The 23,387-nt window shown below is 36.0% G+C and overlaps 1 protein-coding gene across 2 annotated transcripts in view; it reads right to left on the reverse strand.

Annotated features, from left to right (window-relative positions):
- Positions 1-1,712: 1,712 nt before the first annotated feature.
- LOC131155174 (brefeldin A-inhibited guanine nucleotide-exchange protein 1) overlaps positions 1,713-23,387 on the reverse strand; it is a 52,237-nt gene continuing 30,562 nt past the window's right edge. Inside the window, exons 3-11 of one of the 2 annotated variants that reach the window (XM_058108122.1) lie at positions 22,935-23,268; positions 22,220-22,642; positions 20,578-20,870; positions 19,815-20,088; positions 17,978-18,474; positions 17,512-17,833; positions 16,115-16,469; positions 3,061-3,737; positions 1,713-2,525 (exon numbers count right to left, since the gene is read on the reverse strand). In XM_058108122.1, the coding sequence (XP_057964105.1) occupies positions 1,914-2,525; positions 3,061-3,737; positions 16,115-16,469; positions 17,512-17,833; positions 17,978-18,474; positions 19,815-20,088; positions 20,578-20,870; positions 22,220-22,642; positions 22,935-23,268 (3,787 nt within the window). In that variant the 3' untranslated portion in view covers positions 1,713-1,913. Of the gene's footprint in view, positions 2,526-3,060; positions 3,738-16,114; positions 16,470-17,511; positions 17,834-17,977; positions 18,475-19,814; positions 20,089-20,577; positions 20,871-22,219; positions 22,643-22,934; positions 23,279-23,387 lie in introns of both variants that reach the window. The other variant, XM_058108123.1, reaches the window with a different exon arrangement.

Raw genomic sequence — 23,387 nt, forward strand, 5'->3', positions numbered from 1 at the left:
ATGCAACTGAAGTTGTGTCTTCATGCTTTTTCTCAAAATTTTTCTATTTATTTTACTCTTTGAATTTCAATTTTTTACACTCCCACTTCATATGTCCCTTTTTGTGACAATAGTAGCACTCAATATCTTTTTTTGAAACTGAACTGGACCGACTTCTTGATTTATCATTACAATGAGAATATATGCTTTTGCTTCTGCCTCTCTCCTAATTTTCTATCACAAGTACCTCTAAATGAAAAGAGTCAACTAATTTTCTTCCAATTTCTTCATTCAACAAGCTACTAGTTACTTAGTCTATAATAACAATTCCATCGGGAACCGAATTACTAACTGTCACAACCAAAATCTCCTAACTTTTCGACAATGAGCTAAGAAGTATTAATGCTTGCAATTCATCATCAAAAACTATTTTCATAGTAGCAAGCTAATTGATAATATTTTTCATCTCATTCAAACACTCGATAATAAGACCGTCATCTTTATATTTCAAGTTCACCATTTTTCGAAAAAGAAAAACTTTATTTGTAACCAATTTTCTATCATAAAGACCCTCCAATTTTTTCCACAATTCATGTGCCGAAGTTTCGGTATAAACATAATGAAAAACACTATCATCAATCCATTGCCGGATAACACCAACAATTTTCCTATTAAGCCTATTTCACTCATCATCACTCATGTCTTTAGGCTTTCGACTATCACCCTCAATAGGCCCATCCAAATCTTTGCAAAATAAAATATCTTACATTTTTGTTTTCCAAGTCACCCAATTGCTTCCATTGAAACTAATCATACGACCAACATTATCATCCATGATTTACACAAATTTAATGCATACAAATAACGCGTCTCTGATACCACTTGTTGGAAAAAAAAAAATTACGAATTTCCCACAAGTAAATCAATAGAGTAATGCAAATGATAAATAAAATAAGACAAGAAATTTAACGTGGTTCCCTCAAATGTTGAGGTATGTCCACGGGGCACGGCAATCCAAATCAATTATCACCGAAAATGTTGTACATAATGGATACAAAAGACATAAGCCTTACAAATACACAAGTGTATAAATAAATGTAGTAAGATGAAAAGGCCTCACCAAATATTATGAACAAAGCTAAAAAAAACCAACAAATATGAGCACAATCAAAGAAATACCAATATGTTATAAATACACAGTCGAAATAGCAGCAGCAATTTGCTGCAACAAAGAAGACGATCAATGTGGTTGCTGGAATGAGGTGCTTGAGCTGCAGACGTGAATGAAAAATAGAAAAATAGAGAAAAAATTGAGCCCCTTCTTGCTGTAAGTACACCAAAAAAAAAAAGGAGATGAAAGGGCAACTAGTGTACGTGAGACCTTTGGAAAAATACAAGGCAAGCTGCCATGCTTTCTTGAGAAGTCAACTCAATAAAATATATATATATATATATATATACCTTTCCAAAAAGCATGGACCCCATAAGGAGGGAAACCCAACCAAATGGTCGCTACGCCTAGTCGATAGGCATCACACATCCCTATTTTTTTTAATTTGTAATATCCTATACCTACACTATAATTATTATGACTGCGATAGTGAATTCCAAAATTTCTTGAAAAGAAACTCTAGAAATTCGACAATCAAAAGTAAATATATGCCATATGCAGAATTGTTGTCGTCGTGATTATTATTATTATTCAAAACACATTCCCGCCTCGGTGCATGCTCTACAAAAAATAAGGAGATTGAATTATTATTCATAACACATTCTTCCGCCTCTGTGCATGCTACAAAAATAAGGGAGAGATGGAATCAAGCCCACGCTCCCCGCCAGTTACAGAAAGAATTAAAATATATATATATATATATGGATTTGCTGACAACAGCCTGACTTATGCTTCTATATGCAATATATGGTTGGATTATAACTCACAATTCCATTATGATTGGGCCTATACAAGATTCGAACATGTTGCTTAGGACATGCTGAACTTCTGCAGAGCTGTGCTCACTCCGCACAAGATCTACCAACAATGGGAAAAAATGGGAAACATGCCTTCTAAATGAATCCCTGTCCAAACCACCCAATACCCGCAAAGCTGACACAACTAAAGGGGTCCTTGCAGCCAACTCCTCCTTTTTGGCCGAACCTAGAGGCAGAATCCAGTGCTGCACAGCCTGGCTAACTACCCTCTGATCAGCAGCTTGGAGCCTAGAACAGTTCAGGTACATCTGCAAAATTTTTTCGCATACTGTGACAAGTCGTGATTCAATTTTCATCTCACTAGAGACAGATGGACTATCCTTGAGTAAATATTCCAGAAAACAGAGGTAATTCTGATACGAATCGTTTTCAAAATGAACCATGGGTGGATCAGAGAGCTCCAAGATTGAACATGCTCTCTGCAGCTTCATTTGTGTGGTTGTTTCAGAATTCAGATGGTGAGCATGAGATGCCATGGATGAAAATATTTCTAGAAGAATTTTTACGTTGGCTGCTGACAAGGACTGTAGGTGAATCTTGTAAAGATCAGTCAGAACCTGTTGTAGAGAGAGGAGAATCAGACCATGCAAACTTTGAATAGAAAAGAGAAGAAAAGAAAGAAGATACATGCTTTATCAAAACCAGCATAATTATTTCAAGTATAATGAATAGAACCGTGTATAATATTCTGTAACATATTTATCATCAGTGGAATATTGAGTAAAAGATGACATCAATATACTATCTGTACACTTGGAATGGCCAACCCAAAACACAACTGGATCAAAACAACCACAATAATGTTGACAAGGATACAGCTAGCTAGTGAGCTCAGTCCACCTCTTCCACGTTTTACTCGTTTTTTTAAAGTTTTCAGTTTATCAAACTAAACCTGAGGCCATTCTACTACAGGACCGTTTCCAAGTTATAAGAGACAGCAGCTTCAACGGTCATGCCTGTGCAGATTATTTGCTGAAATTGTAAGGCCAACTGGATCTAAATGCATCCTTCCCTCTGAGCTACACAAGCAAGATTACAGCTACACTCTGTATTGAGAGAGAGAGAGAGAGAGAGAGAGAGAGAGAGAGAAACCTGTATAATACGTAGATGCATGGATATGTGACTTTTCATTCTTGAAACCACATATGCCGCAGTTTGCAGATTGTCATCATCAAGATCACTAGCCAATCCATGGTCAGAAAATTCCAAATCATCATAGGACTGAGCAGCATCAGGCAACTCAATGCTATCCATGGTTTTCATGACTTTCAGAAAACCTGGCAGAGAAGAAGCAGCAGCCTCTTTTAAAGCCAAAAATATCTCTTTCCATTCATCTTCTGCAAGTGTGCTGCCCAAGTCACTTGCCAAGCGCACCAATGCAGCTACCCCAGTACTAGCAGGACCCTGAACAGGGTTTCTTATGAAACCCATCAGTATCGATACAACACTAGGCAGTTGAGACCGCACCATATTGAAGAAATTGATGAATATGTCTACTACACATTCTGCTGCCACTGCAGATGTTTCAGAATCCCATGAACTTCCTTCAGGACATGGAAACCTTGAAACTGGTGAATACTGGTCATCATTTAGGCCTGTTATTCTCCTCTCATCCACACACTTAAATATGGGTAAAATAACAGAATTGAAAACACCAATCCAAAATGAGCGTGAAAATAGATGACCATGATCCTTCAGAATGTTAAAGAGCACTTCCAAAGAACTCTTTCTTATTGCTGGTCTGGGATCAGATGTTAGTTTTGACAACCCTGAAACAATTTGGCTTCTAAAATTATAAAACATATTCAATCATAAAAAATACATTGAAAAAACTCAGGTAATAGGGTTTACATACGCAATGCAACAAAAGGATTGATAAAATCCACCAATTAATAGAACATGACAACGTTTACACAAAAACCCACAAAGGGTAGATGTGGATACAAGTATCAACGATAACAGCAAAGCAAGTCTTAAGCCCCATTTGCTGGGGTTGGCTACATGAATCATTTTCCGTCAATTTATGCGATCATGAACAATTTCCTTCAACAAATTCAAGGCTATTAAATCTTCACTATCTCATTTCAAGTTATTTTAGGTATACTTCTACTCCTTTTAGTACTCACTCTTCCTCCTTGGCATACCACCATGTTGCATACGTTGCAAGTGCCCAAACCATATGAGTCGTTCCTCTCTTATCTTATCTTCTACAAGATCTACACCTAACTTACCACAAATATGTCTATTGTTTCCAGCTTAGTATTTTCATCTCAGTAACTTTTAGTTTTTGGAGATGTTATTTCTTACTTACCCAACATTCCGATCCATATAGCATAACTGGTCTTATAGCCTTCTGATAAAGCTTTCTTTTAATTTTAAAGGTATTCTATGATCACATAGCACACTCGAAGCACTTCTCCATTTTACCTAACCTACTTAACTATATGCATTACATCTTCTTCAATTTCTCCTTCAGTTTGATCTACAAGTGTTATTAATTTCTTTATTATCAATTTTAATTGTCTCCAATATTCCTGCTACTATGACTAAAATTACATTTCATATATTCCATCTTATTTCTACTTATCCTAAAACCTCTAGCTTCTTAAGCTTCTCTCTATGATTCTTAACTTAGATACTACTCCATCCCTAGTTTCATTAATAAAGACAATATCATCTGCAAACAACATACACCATGGAACCTCATTTTAGACACTCCTAGTCAGTTCATCCATCACTAAAACAAAAAGATAAGGGCTCAAAGCAGATCCTTAATGTATACATATTGTAATTGAAAATTCTCGTCTCTCCACCTATAGTCTATAATTCTAATACTAGTCACTACTCCATTGTACACATTCTTAATGACATCAGTATACCTACTACATAAACTTTTTTTTTCCAAGACCCATCATAGAACTTGCATAGGTACCCTATCATACGCTTTGTTTAAAAACCATATGGAAATCCCTCTTCTCTTCCTTAAACTTTTCCATTAATCTTCTAAAAAAATATATAGCTCCTATAGTAGATCTCCAAGGCATAAAACCAAATTAATTTTATGAGACCTTTATTTCTAACCTTAATCTTTGTTCCACTACCCTTTCCCAAAGTTTCATTATATGATTCATAAGTTTAATTCCACTATAGTAATTACAATTTTGAATATCTCCTTTATTTTTGTATATAGATATTTAAAGTGTTTTTCCTCCATTTTTCTAACATTTTCTTATTTTTTATAGTTGTGTTAAATAAATTAGTTAACCATATAATTCATTATAACCTAGGCATTTCCAAACTTCAATTGGAATGTTATCTAGTCTTATAGATTTTCCATTTTTCATCTTTTTTAATGCAAACCTAACTTCGTTAAGTCTAATTTGTATATAAATCCCGTATTTTTTGCATTTTCCTCATTTGTCAACTTTAAGTCTTCTACATGGTTTTCATTAAACAGCCTATTAAAATAATTTCATCACCTTTCTTTAATGTCTTCTTCCTTAACCAAGACAATAACATCCTTACTTTTTATACATTTTACATTACATAAGTCTTCGTTCTTTCTTTCTCTAGCTCTAACAAGTTTAAATATGTGACTTTCCCCTTCTTGTGTATTTAATCTAACATACAAATTATTAAATGATCTATGTTTAGCTTCACTACCGGCCTTTTTACATCTTTTCTCGACTTTTTATAATTTTCAAAGTTTTCCATGTTTCTACATTTTTGTCATGTTTTATACCAAATCTTGTCTTTACAGCTTTTTGGATATCTTGATCCCACCATTAGCTTTCCTTGCTATTCGAGAATTTTCCTCTTGACTTACCTAAAATCTCTTTTTCTATATTTTTACTAGCTATCCTACTCCAAAGAGTGTTTGTGTCTACACCATCCTCAATAGTCCAATCACCATCTTTGATCATTTTATCTTTAAATTCTATTATATTTTCTCCCTTTAGGTTCTAGCACCTAGTTCTCTTACACTGATTTATCTTACCCTTTCTCTCCCATTTTTTAATACATATATCTAGCACCAAAACTCTATGTTATGTATTGAAGCTTTCACTTGAGATAACTTTACAATCCTTACATGATAAACGATTACCCTCCTAGTTAAGAAAAAATCTATTTGGCTTTTATTTTATCCACTTTTGAAGATTATTAACTGTTCTTCTCTCTTCTTAAAGCAAGTATTCATTGTAATAAAACCATATGACAATGGCGAAATCTAAGATCATCTCCCGAGACTCAAATTTATCTCCATATCCATATCCTCCATGTATCCTCTCACATCCTTTATTATCCTTTCTAGCATGCCCATTCAAATCTGATCCTATAAATATTTTTTTTGTCCCTGATATCCCTTGTATAATAATATCCAAATCTTCCAAAATTATCTCTTAACGCTAAGCCTACTTAAGGAGCATAAGCACTAATGACATTTATTATCTCTTAGCATAAGATCATCTTGATTTTTATAATTTTATCCCCTACTCTTTTGATATCTACAACACTATCTTTTTAAGTTTTTGTCTACAATAACTCCTACCTCATTCTTATATTTTTCTTTTCCAGTATACCAAAATTTGAATCCTAATTTTTCAATTTCTCTAACTTTCTCCCCACACACTGAGTTTCAAAAAGGTAGATTAAATTAATTTTTCTTCTAATATTTGTGTCCACAATTTCCATGTGTGTGGCTTCAAGGAAAGTCACAAGCCAAGCTTGTTCAGGGCATTATGCTTGCCTGTGACCGCTTGTCTCATGTGCTTTGGATGAGTTACCATCATGTATATGCTAGTGTAGGTTTATTTCAAGGATAGTTTGTCCTAGGCTAAAAATGGGAGTGTGACTACTCGAACAACTTGATCTTTCCTAGTGCTAGAGTGAGAATTGCATAAAAAGCTTTATAGGGAAGAATGAGTGTTCATCAATATGTAAAACTCAATAGTCATTGTAAACGTGTTTAGCCTACTTGCTTTCCTCGCTATACGCACATTGTTAACAAAGGTATTGCTTTAAGAAATTACGTTGCCTCGATGTTTATTGCTTGCTTGTCATTACTTTCATGAATTGCTTATTGCTTCCACTTACATTTCTTTTAATGAAAATAAAAGTGTTATGTTGGCAAACCGTGGTAATCTTTTGGCAAGCTAGTTAAGCAAGAGTGTTTTAGCTAGTGCCGCACGGTTCTTCACAAAAGTGTGAAATATTCGGCCCGTGACACCTGGTATCAAAGCTCGGTTGATTGCTACACGAATTTAGTTGCCTTCATGGTGGGATTTGGAAAGCTTTGGTAAGAGACCATACCAACCAATGACAAGAGAATTGGGGTGCTAGAAGCATAGGTTAAGACAACCCATAATATGGCCGAAAGGATGGCCCGACTTACTCACCATATTGACAAATTGGAAGGATCACAAAAACATCAACAAAGTTGCACAGTGAAATTGTCAAGAGGACCTTCACCATACTGCAGAGACCTTACATGCTAAGATAGCAGGTCTTATTGCGAAGTTGAATGTGATGCTCCTTGCTATGCGAAACTCTTAACACTCTGAAATTCAGCAGGACCAAGGTGCCAAAACCCAAAATGTATTGAGATCCTCGTGATGCCAAGGAGTTGGAGAACTTCTTATTTGATATGGAGCAGTAATTTCGTGCTATGAGAATAGGCTCAAGACTAGTGAAAGTGAATACTACAACTATGTACTTGGTGATGTTAAACTGTTGAGGTATACCAAGCACAATGAAATTGAGAATGGACGCAATGTCATCGATTGTTGGGCAGACTTAAAGAGAGAACTCAGGACCAAATTCTTTCCTGAGAACAGTGAATATAATGCTAGAAGAAATCTGAGAGATCTAAAGCAGAGTGGGTCAATCAGGGAATAAAACAACAACAACAACAAAACCAAGCCTTAAATCCCACTAGGTGGGGTCAGCTATACGAGTCATTTACCACCAATTTATGCGAACATGAACCATTTCTTTTGATAGATTCAGGGATGTTAAATCCTTACTATCTCTATCAAATTTATTTTAAGCTTACCCCTACTCCTTCTATTGTCCCCCACAGTAACTAACTCACTCTTCCTCACTGACGCACTATATGGCTTAAGTTGTAAGTGTCCATACCATTTGAGTCATCCCTCTCTCATCTTATCTTCTGTAGGAGCTACACCTAATTTACCGTGAATATGTTCATTCCTTAATTTATCTTTCAACGTTATACCACTCATCCATCTAAGCATTCTCATCTCAACAACTTTTACTTTTTGGATATTTTGTTTCTTTGTCGCCCAACATTCTAATCCATATAGCATAACTGGTCTTATAGCTGTCCTATAAAACTTCCCTTTTAACTTTAAGGGTATTCTATGATCACAAAGCACACTTGAGCACTTCTCCACTTTACCCAACCTGCTTTAACTTTATGCATCACATCATCTTTAATTTCTCCTTCAGCTTGCATAATAAATCCAAGGTATCGAAATCTACAAGTGCTATTTATCTCTTCATCATCAAGTTTAACTTTGTCTCCAATACTCCTCCTACCATTACTAAAATTACATTTCATATATTCTATCTTATTTCTACTTATCCTAAAGCCTCTAGATTCCAAAACTTCTCTCCATAATTCTAAATCAACCTCTACTTCATCCCTAATTTCATCAATTAATACAATATCATCTGCAAACAACAAACACCATGGAACCTCCTTCTGAATACTCTTAGTTAGTTGGTTCATCACTAAAGCAAAAAGATAAGCGCTCAAAGCAGATCCTTGATATACACCTATGGTGATTGGAAATTCTCTAGTTTTTCTATCTATAGTCCTTACACTAGTCATTACTCCATCGTACATATCTTTAATGACATCAGTATATCTACTACATACACCCTTTTTTTCTAAAACCCACTATAAAACTTCCCTAGGTATCCTATCATATGCTTTCTCTAGGTCAATAAATACCATATGCAAGTCCCTCTTCTTTTTCCTAAACCTTTCCATTAATCTTCTTAAAAGATATATAACTTCTGTGGTAGATCTCACAAGCATAAAACCAAATTGACTTTATGAGACCTTCATTTCTAACCTTAAACTTTGTTCAACTACCCTTTCCCATAGTTTCATCATATGACTCATAAGTTTAATTCCACAATAGTTATTATAATTTTGAATATCTCCTTTACTTTTGCATATAGGTATTGAAGTGTTTTTCCTCCACTCATCTGGCATTTTGTTAATTTTTATAATTGTATTAAATAAATTAGTTAACCATATCATTCCGTTATCTTCTTTCTAAATTTTAATTGGGATGTTATCTGATCCTATAGTTTTCCTATTTTGCATCTTTTTTAGTGGAAACTTAACTTTCATTAACTCTAATTTTGCAAATAAATCTCATATTTTTATTTTCTTTCCTCATTTGAAAATTCTAAGTTTAAACCTTCTATTGGTTTTCATTTAATAGCTTACTAACGTAACTTCACCATCTTTCTTTAATGTCTTCGTCCTTAACCAAAACAATAGCAGCCTCACTTTTTACACTTTTTACATTTCCTAAGTCCTTACTCCTTTCTCTTCCTTTCTCTAACTTTATCAAGTTTAAATATATCTCTTTCCCCTTCTTTTGTATCTAATTTATCATACAACTATTAAATGATCTGTATTTAGCTTCACTAACGGCTTTTTTTACAAACTATTAGAATTTTGAATATCTCCTTTATTTTTGTATATAAGTATTAAAGTGTTTTTCCTCCACTCATCTGGTTTTGTTAGTTTTTATAATTGCATTAAATAAATTTGTTAACCATATCATTTTGTTATCTCCTAAGCATTTCCAAACTTCAATTTGGATGTTATCTGGTCCTATAGCTGTCCCATTTTTCATCTTTTTTAGAGCAAACTTAACTTTATTAACTCTAATTTTGCAAATAAATCTCATATTTTTTAGTTTTTTTCCTCATTTGAAAATTCTAAATTTAAGCCTTCTATTGGTTTTCATTAAACAACTTACTAAAGTAATTTCGTCATCTTTCTTTAATGTCTTCATCCTTAACCAAGACAATATCATCCTCACTTTTAAACATTTTACATTTCCTACGTTCTTACTTTTCTTTTCTCTAGCTTTAGCAAGTTTAACTATATATCTCTTTCCCCTTCTTTTGTATCTAATTTATCATACAAACTATTAAATGATCTGTATTTAACTTCACTAACAACCTTTTTTGCATCTTTTCTCGTCTCCTTGTACTTTTCAAAGTTATCCCTGTTTCTACATTTTTGTCACATCTTATACCAAATTCTTTTTGTCTTTACGGCTTTTTGTACATCTTTATCCCACCATCAACTTTCTTTGCTATTCAAGAATCTTCCCCTTGATTCACCTAAAATCCCTTTTGCTATCTTTTTAATAGAGCTAGCTAATTTACTCCAAAAAGTATTTGTATCTATCACATCCTCTATAGTCCAATCCTCATCTTTGATTATTTTATCTTTAAATTTTATTATATTTTCTCCTTTTAGGTTCCACCATCTAGTTCTCTTACACTGATATTTATTTTATCTTTTTTCTTCCATTTTTTAATGCATATATCTAACACTAAGACTCTATGTTGTGCGGTTAGGTTTTTACCTAGAATAACTTTACAATCCTTACATGATAAACAATCTACCGTCTTAGTTAAAAAAAAAATCTATTTAACTTCCATTTTGTACACTTTTAAAAGTTATTAAGTGTTTTTCTCTCTTCTTAAAGCAAGTATTCATTATACTAAAATCATATGGCATAGCAAAGTCTAAGATCCTCTCCCAATGCTCATTTTTGTCTCCATATCCTCTATATATCCTCTCATAATTTTTATTACCCCTTCCAACTTGTCCATTCAGATCTCCTCCTATAAATATTTTCTCAGTCCCTTGTATGCTTGTATAACACTATCCATATCTTCCCAAAATTGTCTCTTAAGATTCTGCTAAGCCGACTAGAGGAGCATCAGCACTAATGATATTTATAATTTCTTATCCTAATACCATTTTTATTTTTATAATTCTATCCCCTACTCTATTTACATCAACAACGCTATCTTTTAAGTTTTTGTCTATAATAATTCCTACTCCATTCTTATGTTTTTCTTTTCCAGTGTACCAAAGTTTAAATCCTAATTTATCAATTTCTCTAGCTTTCTCCCCCACCCATTTAGTTTCTTGAAGGCAAATTATATTAATTCTTTTTCTAATCATTGTGTCCACAATTTCCATGCTTTTACCCATAAGTGTCCTTACATTCCAAGTTGCTAATCTAAGCCTAGTTTCCTGAATTAACTTCTTTACCTGCCCACATCCAGAATGATGCAGGAACCCTCACATATTTGACACCGTACTCGGGCGCTGACACAGCACGTTGCTTCGAGGCAACAACCTAGCCCACCCTCGCCCACTTTTCGCTACACTCGGGTGATACAAGTGCAACGCGTCGCTCGTAGGGGACACCCCCAACAAATATTCAGTAAGGATTCACATCATAGTAATCTGACAAATTCTTGAGGGGTTGAAACCTTGGGCAAGAACAAAATTTCATAAACAAAGAGTTCAAGACTTGTCTACCACACATGCGCTGCAAAACACTTGACTGACTACGCTAGAGATAATTCTGGTTCGTCCAAAGAGAGTGGCGTGGATGAAAATAACAAAAAGTCTTTTAAGAAGGGCAAACCCATAAGTGGGGAAGCTGACAATAAGATGTCAACTTCAAAGAAAGTTTCTTCATTTCAAGCATCCAACACAACCAATGGTAAGGGTAAGATTATATGCTTCTTATGTCGAGGCCCTCATAGAGTTGCTAAATGCCCTCACAAGCCATCACTTAATGCCTTAAAGCTTCCATCAAGAAGGGGGATGATAAGGATGAGGAAGATACCTCAAGGATGGGTGCAATGTGGCTAGCGATTGGAGACATAGACAAAAGAGCACCTATGCTATGGTTGATACCGAGGCTACCCATAGCTTTGTTTCACAAGCAGAAGCGAGGAGATTTAACTTATCCTTGGAGAAGGATTCAGGACATATGATGCATGAAAATGGTTAACTCTATAGCCCAACGGGATGCATGAAATTGGTTAACTCTACAGCCCAACGTATTCTAGGAGTAGCCAAGAAAAATACAGTGAAGCTTGGGCAGTGGGTTGGACATGCAAATTTCACGCTTGTGTCCTTAGATGACTTCCAAGTCATTCTTAGAATGGAATTTTTTAGGGAGACTAAGGTGGTGCCGATGCCTTTCGCTGGTTCCCTTTCTCTGATGGGAGACCATTCTTACATGGTGCAAGTTGTTGCAAAGAAAAGTGACGAAGTAAAGTTCATTTTTTGTCATGCAACTCAAGAAAGAATTGAGGGGTAACCAAATGTATCTAGCCACGCAGGTGGTAGATGAAGAAGTAGGCCAAGAGTTGGTGCCTACAACCATCCAATATGTGTTAGATGAGTACAAAAAAGTGATATCGAATAAGCTACCTAACAACTTGCCTCCACAATGGGGTGTCGAGCATAAGATCGAGTTATTCCCAAGAGTAAAGTCATGTGTTAAGGGGCATATCGGATGGTGCCTCCAGAGCTAACAAAGTTAAAAAAGCAACTTGATAAACTATTGGAAGTGGGATATATTTGACTTTCCAAAGCAATGTTCGGAACATCAGTGTTGTTTCAGAGGAAACATGATGGGAGCATACGGATCTATGTAGACTACCATGTGCTCAACAAGGTGATAGTTCACAACAAATATCATGCTCCATTAACTGCCAATCTGTTTCATCAGTTAAGTCATGCAAAGCACTTCACCAAACTAGACTTGAGTCAGGCTACTATCAGGTAAGAATAGCTAATAAGGATAAACTGAAGACAACTTGTGTGACACGATATAAGGCATGATTTCTTGGGGATGCCACTCTGGTTAATGAATGCGCTCGCGATATTTTGTATCTTGATGAACCAAGTATTCCGCGAGTACCTCGACAAGTTTGTCATGGTATACCTGGATGATATAGCTGTCCACAGTTCCACTCTGGAGGAACATAAAGAGTATCTACGGAAGGTTTTCGACAAGCTAAAGGAGAACAATTGTATGTGAAAAAAAAAAAGAAGTGTTCTTTTGCTTAACAAAACATAAAATTCCTTGGTCGTGTGAGTCAACAAGGTCATATCAGAATGGACATAGAGAAGATAAGAGTTACTCAAGAATGGAAGATCCTAACGACAATGATGGAGCTGCATTCTTTTCTTGGTCTTTCCAACTATTACAGAAAGTTCGTAAAGGGGTACTCGAGGAGAACTGCTCCTTTAACTAAACTGCTAAAGAAAGATCAGGGATGGAATTGGACAAAGAAGTACCAAGAAGGCTTTGATTACTTGAAAGATGTCATGATGAGAGATTCAGCACCTGACTTGGAGGAGTCTTGTTAGGGACATCCTATTACGTACAAGAGTCATAAGCTTAGTGAAGCGAAATAGAATTACACAGTTCAAGAGAAGGAGATGCTAGCAGTGATCCATTGTCACCACATGTGGCAACATTACCTACTTGGGTCAAGGTTTGTGATGAAAACAAATAGCCACTTCTTTATGCAGCCGAAGTTATCACCCAAGTATGGCTGATGGCAAAAAGAACTAGCAGAATTTGATTTCTCATTTGAGCACAAGGCAGGGCACATAAACCAAGTTGCAGATGCACTGAGCAAGAAGGTCAAGCTAACGGCTTTACAAATGGTAACACATTTGACACTAAGGACAATTACCACGACGATGCAAGAGCGCATCAAGGAGAACTTGGCCAAAGATCCAATTGCCCACAACCTCATGAGGCTGACAGAAGAGGGCAAACCACACCAGTTGTAGATGAAAGATAGATTGCTAATGACCCATGGTAGCCCACTCTTTGTGCCACAAGTTGGAGATCTGAGGAAGCCACTATTGAGAGAATATCAAGATACCATGTAGGTCAAACATCCAGGATGGCAGCGCACTTTGATTTTACTAAAGTAGAGGTATTATTGACCACACATGCGTCATGATGTGGTAGATTATACCCAAACTTATTTCACTTACCAACAAGATAAGTTAGAGCAAAAGAATATTGCAGGGCTACTAAAGCCCCTACCAATACCAACCAGACCGTGGGAGAGTGTCTCATTGGACTTCATCACCAACCTAATCAAAGTGGGAGATGCAAGGTCTATACTTGTGATCATAGACAGGTTTCCGAAGTACGGTACTTTCATACCAAGATCAAAATATTGTTTGGCACAAGAGATGGCACAATTTTTCTTTAAGCATATTGTGAAATATTGGGATGTTCCCCATGATATCATCACTGACCAAAACTCAGGACTCACTGGCAACTTCCGAACAAAACTTTTTAGAATCCTAGATTCACATGTATATATCATCCACATACAGACAAATAGATAAAGAGATTCAATGGGCTACTAGAAGAGTACTCACACCATTTCGTCAACGTCAATCAAAAGATATTCAATGGGCTCAATTTTGTTTCAACGCCCAAAAGAGCTCAACCAACAAGAGTCCTTTTGAGTTTGTTACAGCCCAGTAGCCACTATTACCTCACACAGTGGACAAGTTGTACAAAGGAAAGAGTCCTAGAGCATACATCTTCATCGAAGAATAGAGAGAAAATGCAGAGATTGCCCAAGCCTACTTGTAGAAAGCTTTAAAGTGGATGAAAAAGTTGGCAAATCAAGGGAGAAGACCATTGCACTTCAACATGGATGACTTGGTGCTCATTAAGTTCAATCCTAAATAGATCAGGTCACTACGAGATCACGATAGGAGACTACTTCGTAAATATGAAGAACTAGTCCCCATCTTGGCGAAAGTCGAGAAGACCTCTTACAGGATTAACCCTCCGGCTTGGATGAAAGTACATCCCATGTTTCACATCAACTACCTCAAGTCATTCGATGCAAACATCAAATATCCAAGCAAAAGTCGATCAACCAGACCAAAAGGGAAGATAGTGCAACCTGACAAACAAGAATATGAAATCATCCTTGCAGATAAAAAGTTCACATCCTCCAGCAAGAAGTGGCACAAGGTCTTAATGAAATGGAAAGGCCTTGGAGACGAAGAACTCAGCTGAATTTCTGCGGAATATATACAACCGTTCATGCACAAAGTTAAAGAGTACCTAGTGTCAGAGTCTACAAGGATGTCAACCACATAAATACAGGAGTGTCATGAGCTAAGCTTGTTCAAGGCATTATGCTCGTCTCGTGTGCTTGGGATGGGTTACCATCATGTATATACAAATGTAGGTTTATTTTTCAAAAATAGTTGTCTTAGGCTAAAAATGGGAGTATGACAAGAAGAAGTTGATGTTTCCTAGTTCCAAAGTGAAAATTGCATAGAAAACTCTGCAAGGGAGGGTGAGTGTTCATCAATATGTAGAACTCACTATTCATAGTAAACGCGTTTAGCCTACTTGCCTCCCTCGCTAAACACACATTGTTAATAAAAGTGTAGCTTTAATGAATTATGTCGCTTCGATGTTTATCGCTTGCTTGCTATTACTTTCATGAATTGCTTACTATTTCCGCTCACATTTCTTTTAATGACAATGAAAGTGTTCTATTTGAAAACCGTGATAAACTTTTGGCTAGCTTGTTAAGCAACAGTGCTTTCGCTAGCATCGCACAGTCCTTCACAAAGGTGTGAAATATTCGACTTGTGACACTTCGAGGTGATGATCTAGCCCACTGTTGCCCACTTCTTGCTACATCCAGGTGGTATAAGTATAACATGTTGCTCGTAGGAGACGACCCAGCAAATAATTGGTACGGATTCATATCATAGTGATCTAACAAGTTTTATACTATCCATCAGCTACCTAACACAACCCTCCTTTACCTGGGCTTGAGACCAGCTATGCGTGAAAAGATTGGAACATAAGTGCATCATAGGCAGAGCTGCAAATACAGGTATCGATTCCCAAAAATATTTAATCATAAAAATTAGGTGTATTTTATTATTTGGAGATTTAATAGGTAGCTCCCAATTAAAATATAAATTCAGTTCTTCATTTCCAATAAAGTAAGACTTGTTTGAAATCCATGTTTTAAACCAACTTACCTGTGAGCAAAGGAACCCAAAAGGACACATCATCTTTCTCCATGAAAGTTTGTCCACCTGAAGCATCCTGATTCTCTACTGCAGATGACACTTGTTCATTGCTCTTCTCACTACAAGCAAGTCCTCCATCAGCAAGTTTAACAGCACAGAATCGGAGAAATGCAATTGCATTTAGACTAACATCACTGTTGAATCTGCTATTTGTAAAGGTGATGAGGCATCTAACACAGTCCGTAAAAGTTACAGCCTCTGTCTCAGTTATATAGGGAAAATATTCTCGTACTATTTTTTCAATAGTCTCAAATGCCAACAATACTATATTCTTTCGCTCATCAGCTGCAGCAGCCGTAAAAACCTGCGAACAAGGGCAGCAACATGTGAGAAACAAGGCATTGGCAAGGACTAAATGCCAGCTTTCAGTTATGCATATCATAGGAGATGGTACTTACCATAAAGAAATCCTCCAAATAATTAAAATCGAATAATGTATGAATAAAACTCTCTAAAGCCATCTAAACTGCCAAGTGGGGAGCTAACACATTTCTATACAGTTCTCTAATCCTACTAACTTCCTCCGGACAGCCAATACTAAACGCAAGTCGGCAGTGTTCCAGCCAGTGTTCACAACTGCTAAGACCCAGCTAAGCTTCAATCTTCTTGCAGGGATATACCCAAAAAAAAAATACAGAGCAATGCAGTATAGATAAAAAAATCATTGTTTCTAAAAATTAGAAATAAATTTCATTGAGACACCCAATGCTCCAAAAGCCTACGCAGCCTTTGAAGGCATAAAAGCCCACTTATAAACTACATAACACCACAGTCTGTCCAATGTGGCATGATCTCAGTGCACATCTATTGATCAACTCCATTCATCGCCTATTTGCTGTCCTGTTACTAGCCCTTAACTTACCCAACAAAAAAAACAAATTTAATTAACAAAATACATAGTTTTGGTGACTAGTAAAAATCACTGCAGGCATTTACCCTAGCCAACCTTTCTGGCCATGAAAATTGATAGGATCACAAAGCAATGCAAACTTAACTTCTGTTTAGACAACTTCTGATTCAGAAGCATAACCAAATCCTAATTTCTACAAATTGGCACATTTTGTCCAATGTTCAGTGCACAGTGAATTTCAAATAAATTTGTAGTTTGGCTGGACTAATCCAAATATGCAAAACCAATTTTGGCTCAAACATTACTATAAATATCATTTTTCATTTTAAAATAAAAAATAATGAAATGATGAAAGCTTTTGCTCTAACATTCTAAGAACAGGACAAATTTCTGAAAACCCAAACAAATAATTTGGATTATTTAATTTAGTCCAATTTCATGAGAAAATTTCCAGTGTATGATCCCAAAAATTGATAATTGGCGATATCAACATTACCATAAATACACTTTTCCATCCAGATTTCACATTACTGACACGGCTGAGGACCATCTGTGATATGCACCTAACTATTATTTCCCTAATTTCCGCAGAGCTGCTTTTCTGCATAACAATCACAAATGGTCTTAGAAACTCATTTTGGAAGTTGTAATTTGCCAGCTCTTCACGCTCTAAAAATTTCATAGCTAACTGTCGCAATGAATCCATCACAAATATTGCAACTGCAAGATTTTCTGATAAACCAACTGACACAAAGAAATCAGAAAGAACATTCCAAATGCGAGACCACACTAATCTGATGCGATTCATATTGTAATGCCTGCAAGAAAGAAGACACAGTATTTTAGTACTCAACCCAAAAAACAAAAATCATATCTTTTTTCTTGATTGGTTCATTAGGAAATGGATATTTTGAGAAGAACATTTTTAAGACAGATGCAAAAAATAATAATGATTATCTTACGCTATTTCAACTATTTTTGTGAGGCTGAATACACGAGGGTCTGTTGGGGACTGCAACTCTGACATAGAAACTTTACAAAGGGCCTTCACAAAAGACACTATTGCCTCACTGTTCAATCTTTGGCTATAAGCAAATATGCGGTTTAAATCAGAGTTCCCAATCTGGTCTAGCAGATCCAAATTTAGAATGAAGTTATTTATCTGTTCTGGAGTTACCAGCCCCGAAGTATTAAACCCAATGGTGGTACTGTCATATGAACCTCCTCGAACAACAGCCATCACAACCGGATTCTGAAGAGATCCTTTTTTCTTTAGAGATGGAAAACCTGAAGATTTCTGTAGCTTTTCTTCTGCTTCAATGGTGGTGAAAAACGATGCATCAGGCAGCACACCATCTCCCAACAGTTGCAGATGCTCAAATCTTGAAAGGCATGTTAGTATGTGCTCCCAAGCTTCTTGAAGATAATTACCATCTTCAATGGCAATCGATATCATTGCCTGCACATATTAGAATATGTCGCTCATGTTGATCAGCACAAACTTCACACTGTAGGGCACAAATAAAAATACTGAAGGCAAATGCAAGCAATATTGCTCCCCTGCTCATAATTGGAAACAAACCTACCTCGCTAATCCTAATCATAAAACTAGCTCTTTATAATCACTAAAGAAATGGCTTATGGTCCAAAAACAAAATGCACAAAGATATGATCATCCAATTAGTTTCATCAGTATTCTGCATTTGAAGGCAGGCACAGGGAAGGAACTCAATTTTAAGTGTGAAGGAGCAAAAAACTAAAATTGTCATGTTTCGTTCACACAATGTCTATTTCTAAGAATAGAATGATCATAGTAAAAAGATTTGATAGCTTACAAAAGAAAAAGTGTCGTCATCATGAAGCAAATAACAACGCAAATTTTTTCTATCAATTCATAACATGGAATAGACAAGGAATATAAATTCTGATAGTGAAATTTGGAAATTATCATTTCTAGTCCATTCCATGTTATAGATTAATAAAAAAAATTTGCATCATCATTTGCTTCATGACAACACTTTTTCTTTCATGACCTATCAACTTGATATAGCACAAGCATTTTATTCCTAGAATAGACATCCAACAAACCAAGTGTTACCAAGTATTAAATAACCAAGCATTGATTGACTGGTTATTCAAGAATTTCAGGATGGTTAGGGAACCAACTATAAGCTTTTTCAAATTATAATGAGCTATTGGAATTGAACTGTATTTCCAACATCACATGTAACTCCACTTTGGAAGGGAGTACACAAGAACATTCAGATGCAAGTGTTTGAGCATTTCTCAAACTGCTCCAGTGAAGCATCATTTTTTTTATCTGACAATGTACATAGGAGAGTCATAGGACTTGAGTTAAATACAATCCTGATACACTGACGCAATAAATCCTTTGAAAACTTGTGTTCAAGCTTGCATAAGTATATAGGTGTGTATCTAATATCTGTATAAGTTCATACATATGAATTCTTAATTCTCTAATGTTTATCCTCCAATCCACATTTTATTGCGATTTTTCCTTTTCATTTCTTAAAATTGCATACCACGACAAAGTTGATTAGCCTTTCCATTCAATTCATTCAACATTGGCCACATTCTGGAAAAGTGTTGAAATCAAGTTTCTGTCATAGTTCTGTGCATTTCCAAGGAATGTCCAACATCAAATTGAAATGCACAGGAGCTGTGTCAAACAAGAGTCTTGTCCAACAAGAAGCTCCTTGTTAAAATCATTGTGCTACATAAGGTAGGGTAGATGGCCCCTTTTGAAGATGATATATTCAACAGTCAATATATACTTACCTGCACAGCATCAACATTTTTTTGCTTCATATCTGCAGCACAATGGAGGTAAGTAAACTTGGCCACAGTTGTGACAAAAGCATCTCTCTGCGTCTGCATACCCATCACTGCAGTAACATGAACAGCATGTCGGAATCCCTGCAGGCATTGAAAAGTAGCTGCCTTGTCATCACTCTGGTCAAGAGTCACACTGAATGCAGCAAGCATTGGACCCCAGCAGACTTCCACCATAAACCTCAATATAGTTGCATCTGTTACGGCATAATAAACGGACCTGCAACATCACATAAAAATGGATTCCCCTTTTATTGTTATTATTAATCATAGTTTACATGAAACAAAGAGGTAAGATGCCCATAATTATTCACAGTGAAGAATTGACCCCCAATCATTACAGTAAATAATAAGTTAGGGAATAAAAATGTAGACGCCGTCAAAAAGAAAATGGCTCATAATAATTAGAATGAAGGATTGTACCAAATCATCACAATCAATAATATGGTACGGAAAGTAAGTGTGCGCAGAATGGAGGGGAAAAGACATGATAATACAGTTTGGGTCCCCCACTCCCTACCAAAAAAAAACAAAAAACAAACACCTCAAAAAGAAATAGATGAAGCAAAAGAAAGAAAGAAAAATGCAGCTTCTTTCTGTGCAGCATTGACCCTCTTGCAATGGGTAGATCAGTCTCAAAATCAACAGGCAAATTCTATTACCCCTAAAAGAAAATCTTAACATTGGGTGTATTGTATCTTTAGCTTACTCTGATTTTCCTGACTTTGCCTTGAACTGCTCCTGGATGTGCCGTATGAGAGCTCCATTTGCACCCACTGGTTTTTCTTCCGTCTGCTTCCAAGTGACTAGATTGAGTATACCGTCCAATCCCAACAATTTATTGAAGCCATTTGCCTGCTTGTTCTGGGGTGCAGAAGAATCAGCATTCATCTTAATTTCATTTTTTACAATCTGATCATAGAGGGTGCCTAGATATTCTTCAGGTAAGTCCTTGCCATCATCTATTCCCCGGTTATTCCGAATGAAATCAGCCTTGGTCATCTTAGTAACCAATTCAATACAAAAAAAAAGAACTTAAGTCAGAATTAATTCCACACAAATAAATGTTTTCTTGCTGCATTGCACAAGGGTGTGGGTATTGAGCATCAGGTGCAGTTGCATGTCCAAATGTAAGAAAGTTTTAGGAGACTTTGCAAGTGTCCTCTAGGATTATCCATGTTGCATACCAAGGTGCAACAATATGGATGGACACTCAACAACAAAATGAAAAGTCTTGAGTTCTGTAATAATGCTATCCCATGTCTGCAATGTGTACATGCATCAAAAGATCATGTATGATAAGGATCTTGTTTCCAAATTATATTGGCATTATTATTACATGCACAATAATATTATCCACTGAATTACAAAGATTATCAAGCAAAAACACAGCAAAGCCGTAAACCAAACTATAAGGGGTCAGCTAAATGTATTCTCTTCTGATATTCGACTTGGTCATCCTCCCAAAGTTGGAGGGCATTCAAATACCTCTTTGCTATCTTAACCCAAGTATTACATGTACATAATATCATCTCCTGAGTTACAATAACTATTAAAAACAACAAAGCTATATGCCCCACAATATGGGGTCAGCTACATGAATATTTTTCCACTATACTTGGGCAATTGGGCCAGGGTATATTCATCCAAAAGTTGGAGGGCTGTCAAATCCCTCTTTAATACCTCAATCCAAATTTCTGGGTCTAACCGTTCCCTCTCTACTGCTTCTAAACTCAACAAGTCACTCTTTTGCACCAGTGAGCAATGCCTCGTACTCTAGTCTGCCACAACTGCCCAATCTATCTTAATTACCCTTCCCTTGCCCAATTTTTCAAAATTATACTAGTCTATTATATCATCCACATAATAGAGCTAATCTTATAGCCATCCAATAAAAATTTCCTTTTTAGCTTTTAGAGGTATTTGATTATCACATGGCAAGCCAAATGCAATTCTTTGTTTTTATCAACCTTCTTTAACTCTAAGAACAATATTATCTTCTAACTCAATGTTCCCTAATTTTCTTAAATGCAACCTTCCAATTATAGTTTTCTAAATGGTTTTATATATTCTCTCAAAAAGGTAACTAATAGCATATTTTGACTCTTTTATAGAGTCAAAATATTTTCACAGTACCATTAAAAGAATAGCAATTCGAAAACCCACTCTTTCAATCTTGTTATTATTCGATCAAAATATATGTAAGGACATGCTTGCCTTTTCATATTGTTATTATTCTATTTTTCAAAAATATAACATTCTCCCAGAAGTTAAATTGTAAGCATCAAATACAGAGTGTTCATGGTCATGACTGTGACCAAAGGCAAATAAAAACAATTTCAGCAGCTCACCTTATCTTTTACCATGTTATTATGGGCATCCGTGTTCAGCATTATCACAGAGTAAGCAAGAACATATGCAGTGTCTGCCCTGGTAAATGAAGTTGGGTTGCATTTACAGTAGCGCTCAGCAAACTTCTCCATGATTCGGTCAATCTTCTGTGCCTCTCCAGGTAACCTAAAGCCCCGTAAGAAAAACCTAATTGCTTCTCCAAAATCCATTGCTTCAAAATTGAATGAGTCCACATAAGCATGCATCACTTTTAAGGAAAACTCCTCCCTTTCACCCAAATAATCACCAATCACAGTTTTATTCAGGCCAGTGGCATTCTTAAGAAAAGAAGCCACATCTTCTGGGGAACCCCCAATTTTTTTGCTGCTTATTAGAAACTCAATGCCCTTGCAAGGTTTCCTATTGAACAGTGCAACACCTTTCTGCATTCAACCCAGTTAAGTTGTCACGACAGAAAAGCCAATCTATATTTCAGAATTTGAAATCATAAACAGTATAAATCAAAGTAAAACAAACAATATGCCAGAATAGATGGCAATAAAATACCAGAGATAACTTTTGCGTACATGAAAATTACAGGTCATTCTGGCATGATTACAAAAAAAAGCAATGTAGATAAAAAAAACAAGGCATTTGAAAATCATCAATATGGCAGGACACTGACATGATAGGAAATAAACATATCCGGTCTCACCCAATAAAGCAGTACTCAACCTGGAGTTCTATTTTATAAGCTCGACGTTGCTCAAGCGTAGCAGCATCTGATAACTCAGAATTTGATTCTAGATGCAGTTCATGGTCAAAGACAACCCCTTCTTCTCCATTCAATGTATTATGAATTTCTATTGATGTGACACTTTCAGAATTTTTCTCTGGACAAAAGTCGCTTGTTCTCAACTGTTGGTCCATCCAAACTCCCATTGATTTGATGATGCTCACCAAGCACTTCACCGATTCAATCCGGAATGTAATATCCTGGGGCAGGGATAAGGTTGTTGTGGAACCAGGAGGTGGGCCTTGAGCAGTTTTAAGAAGGCCATTGACAGTCCTGCAAATATCTGATGGAATTAAAAGTGCTTTAATACATGTTACAAAACACAATGCCAAAATGAAATGACAATAGAAAACGTCCAAGATGCAAATGTATGCATGCATATATATACATGA

Source organism: Malania oleifera, chromosome 5, assembly GCF_029873635.1.
Source record: "Malania oleifera isolate guangnan ecotype guangnan chromosome 5, ASM2987363v1, whole genome shotgun sequence".
NCBI lineage: Eukaryota > Viridiplantae > Streptophyta > Magnoliopsida > Santalales > Ximeniaceae > Malania > Malania oleifera.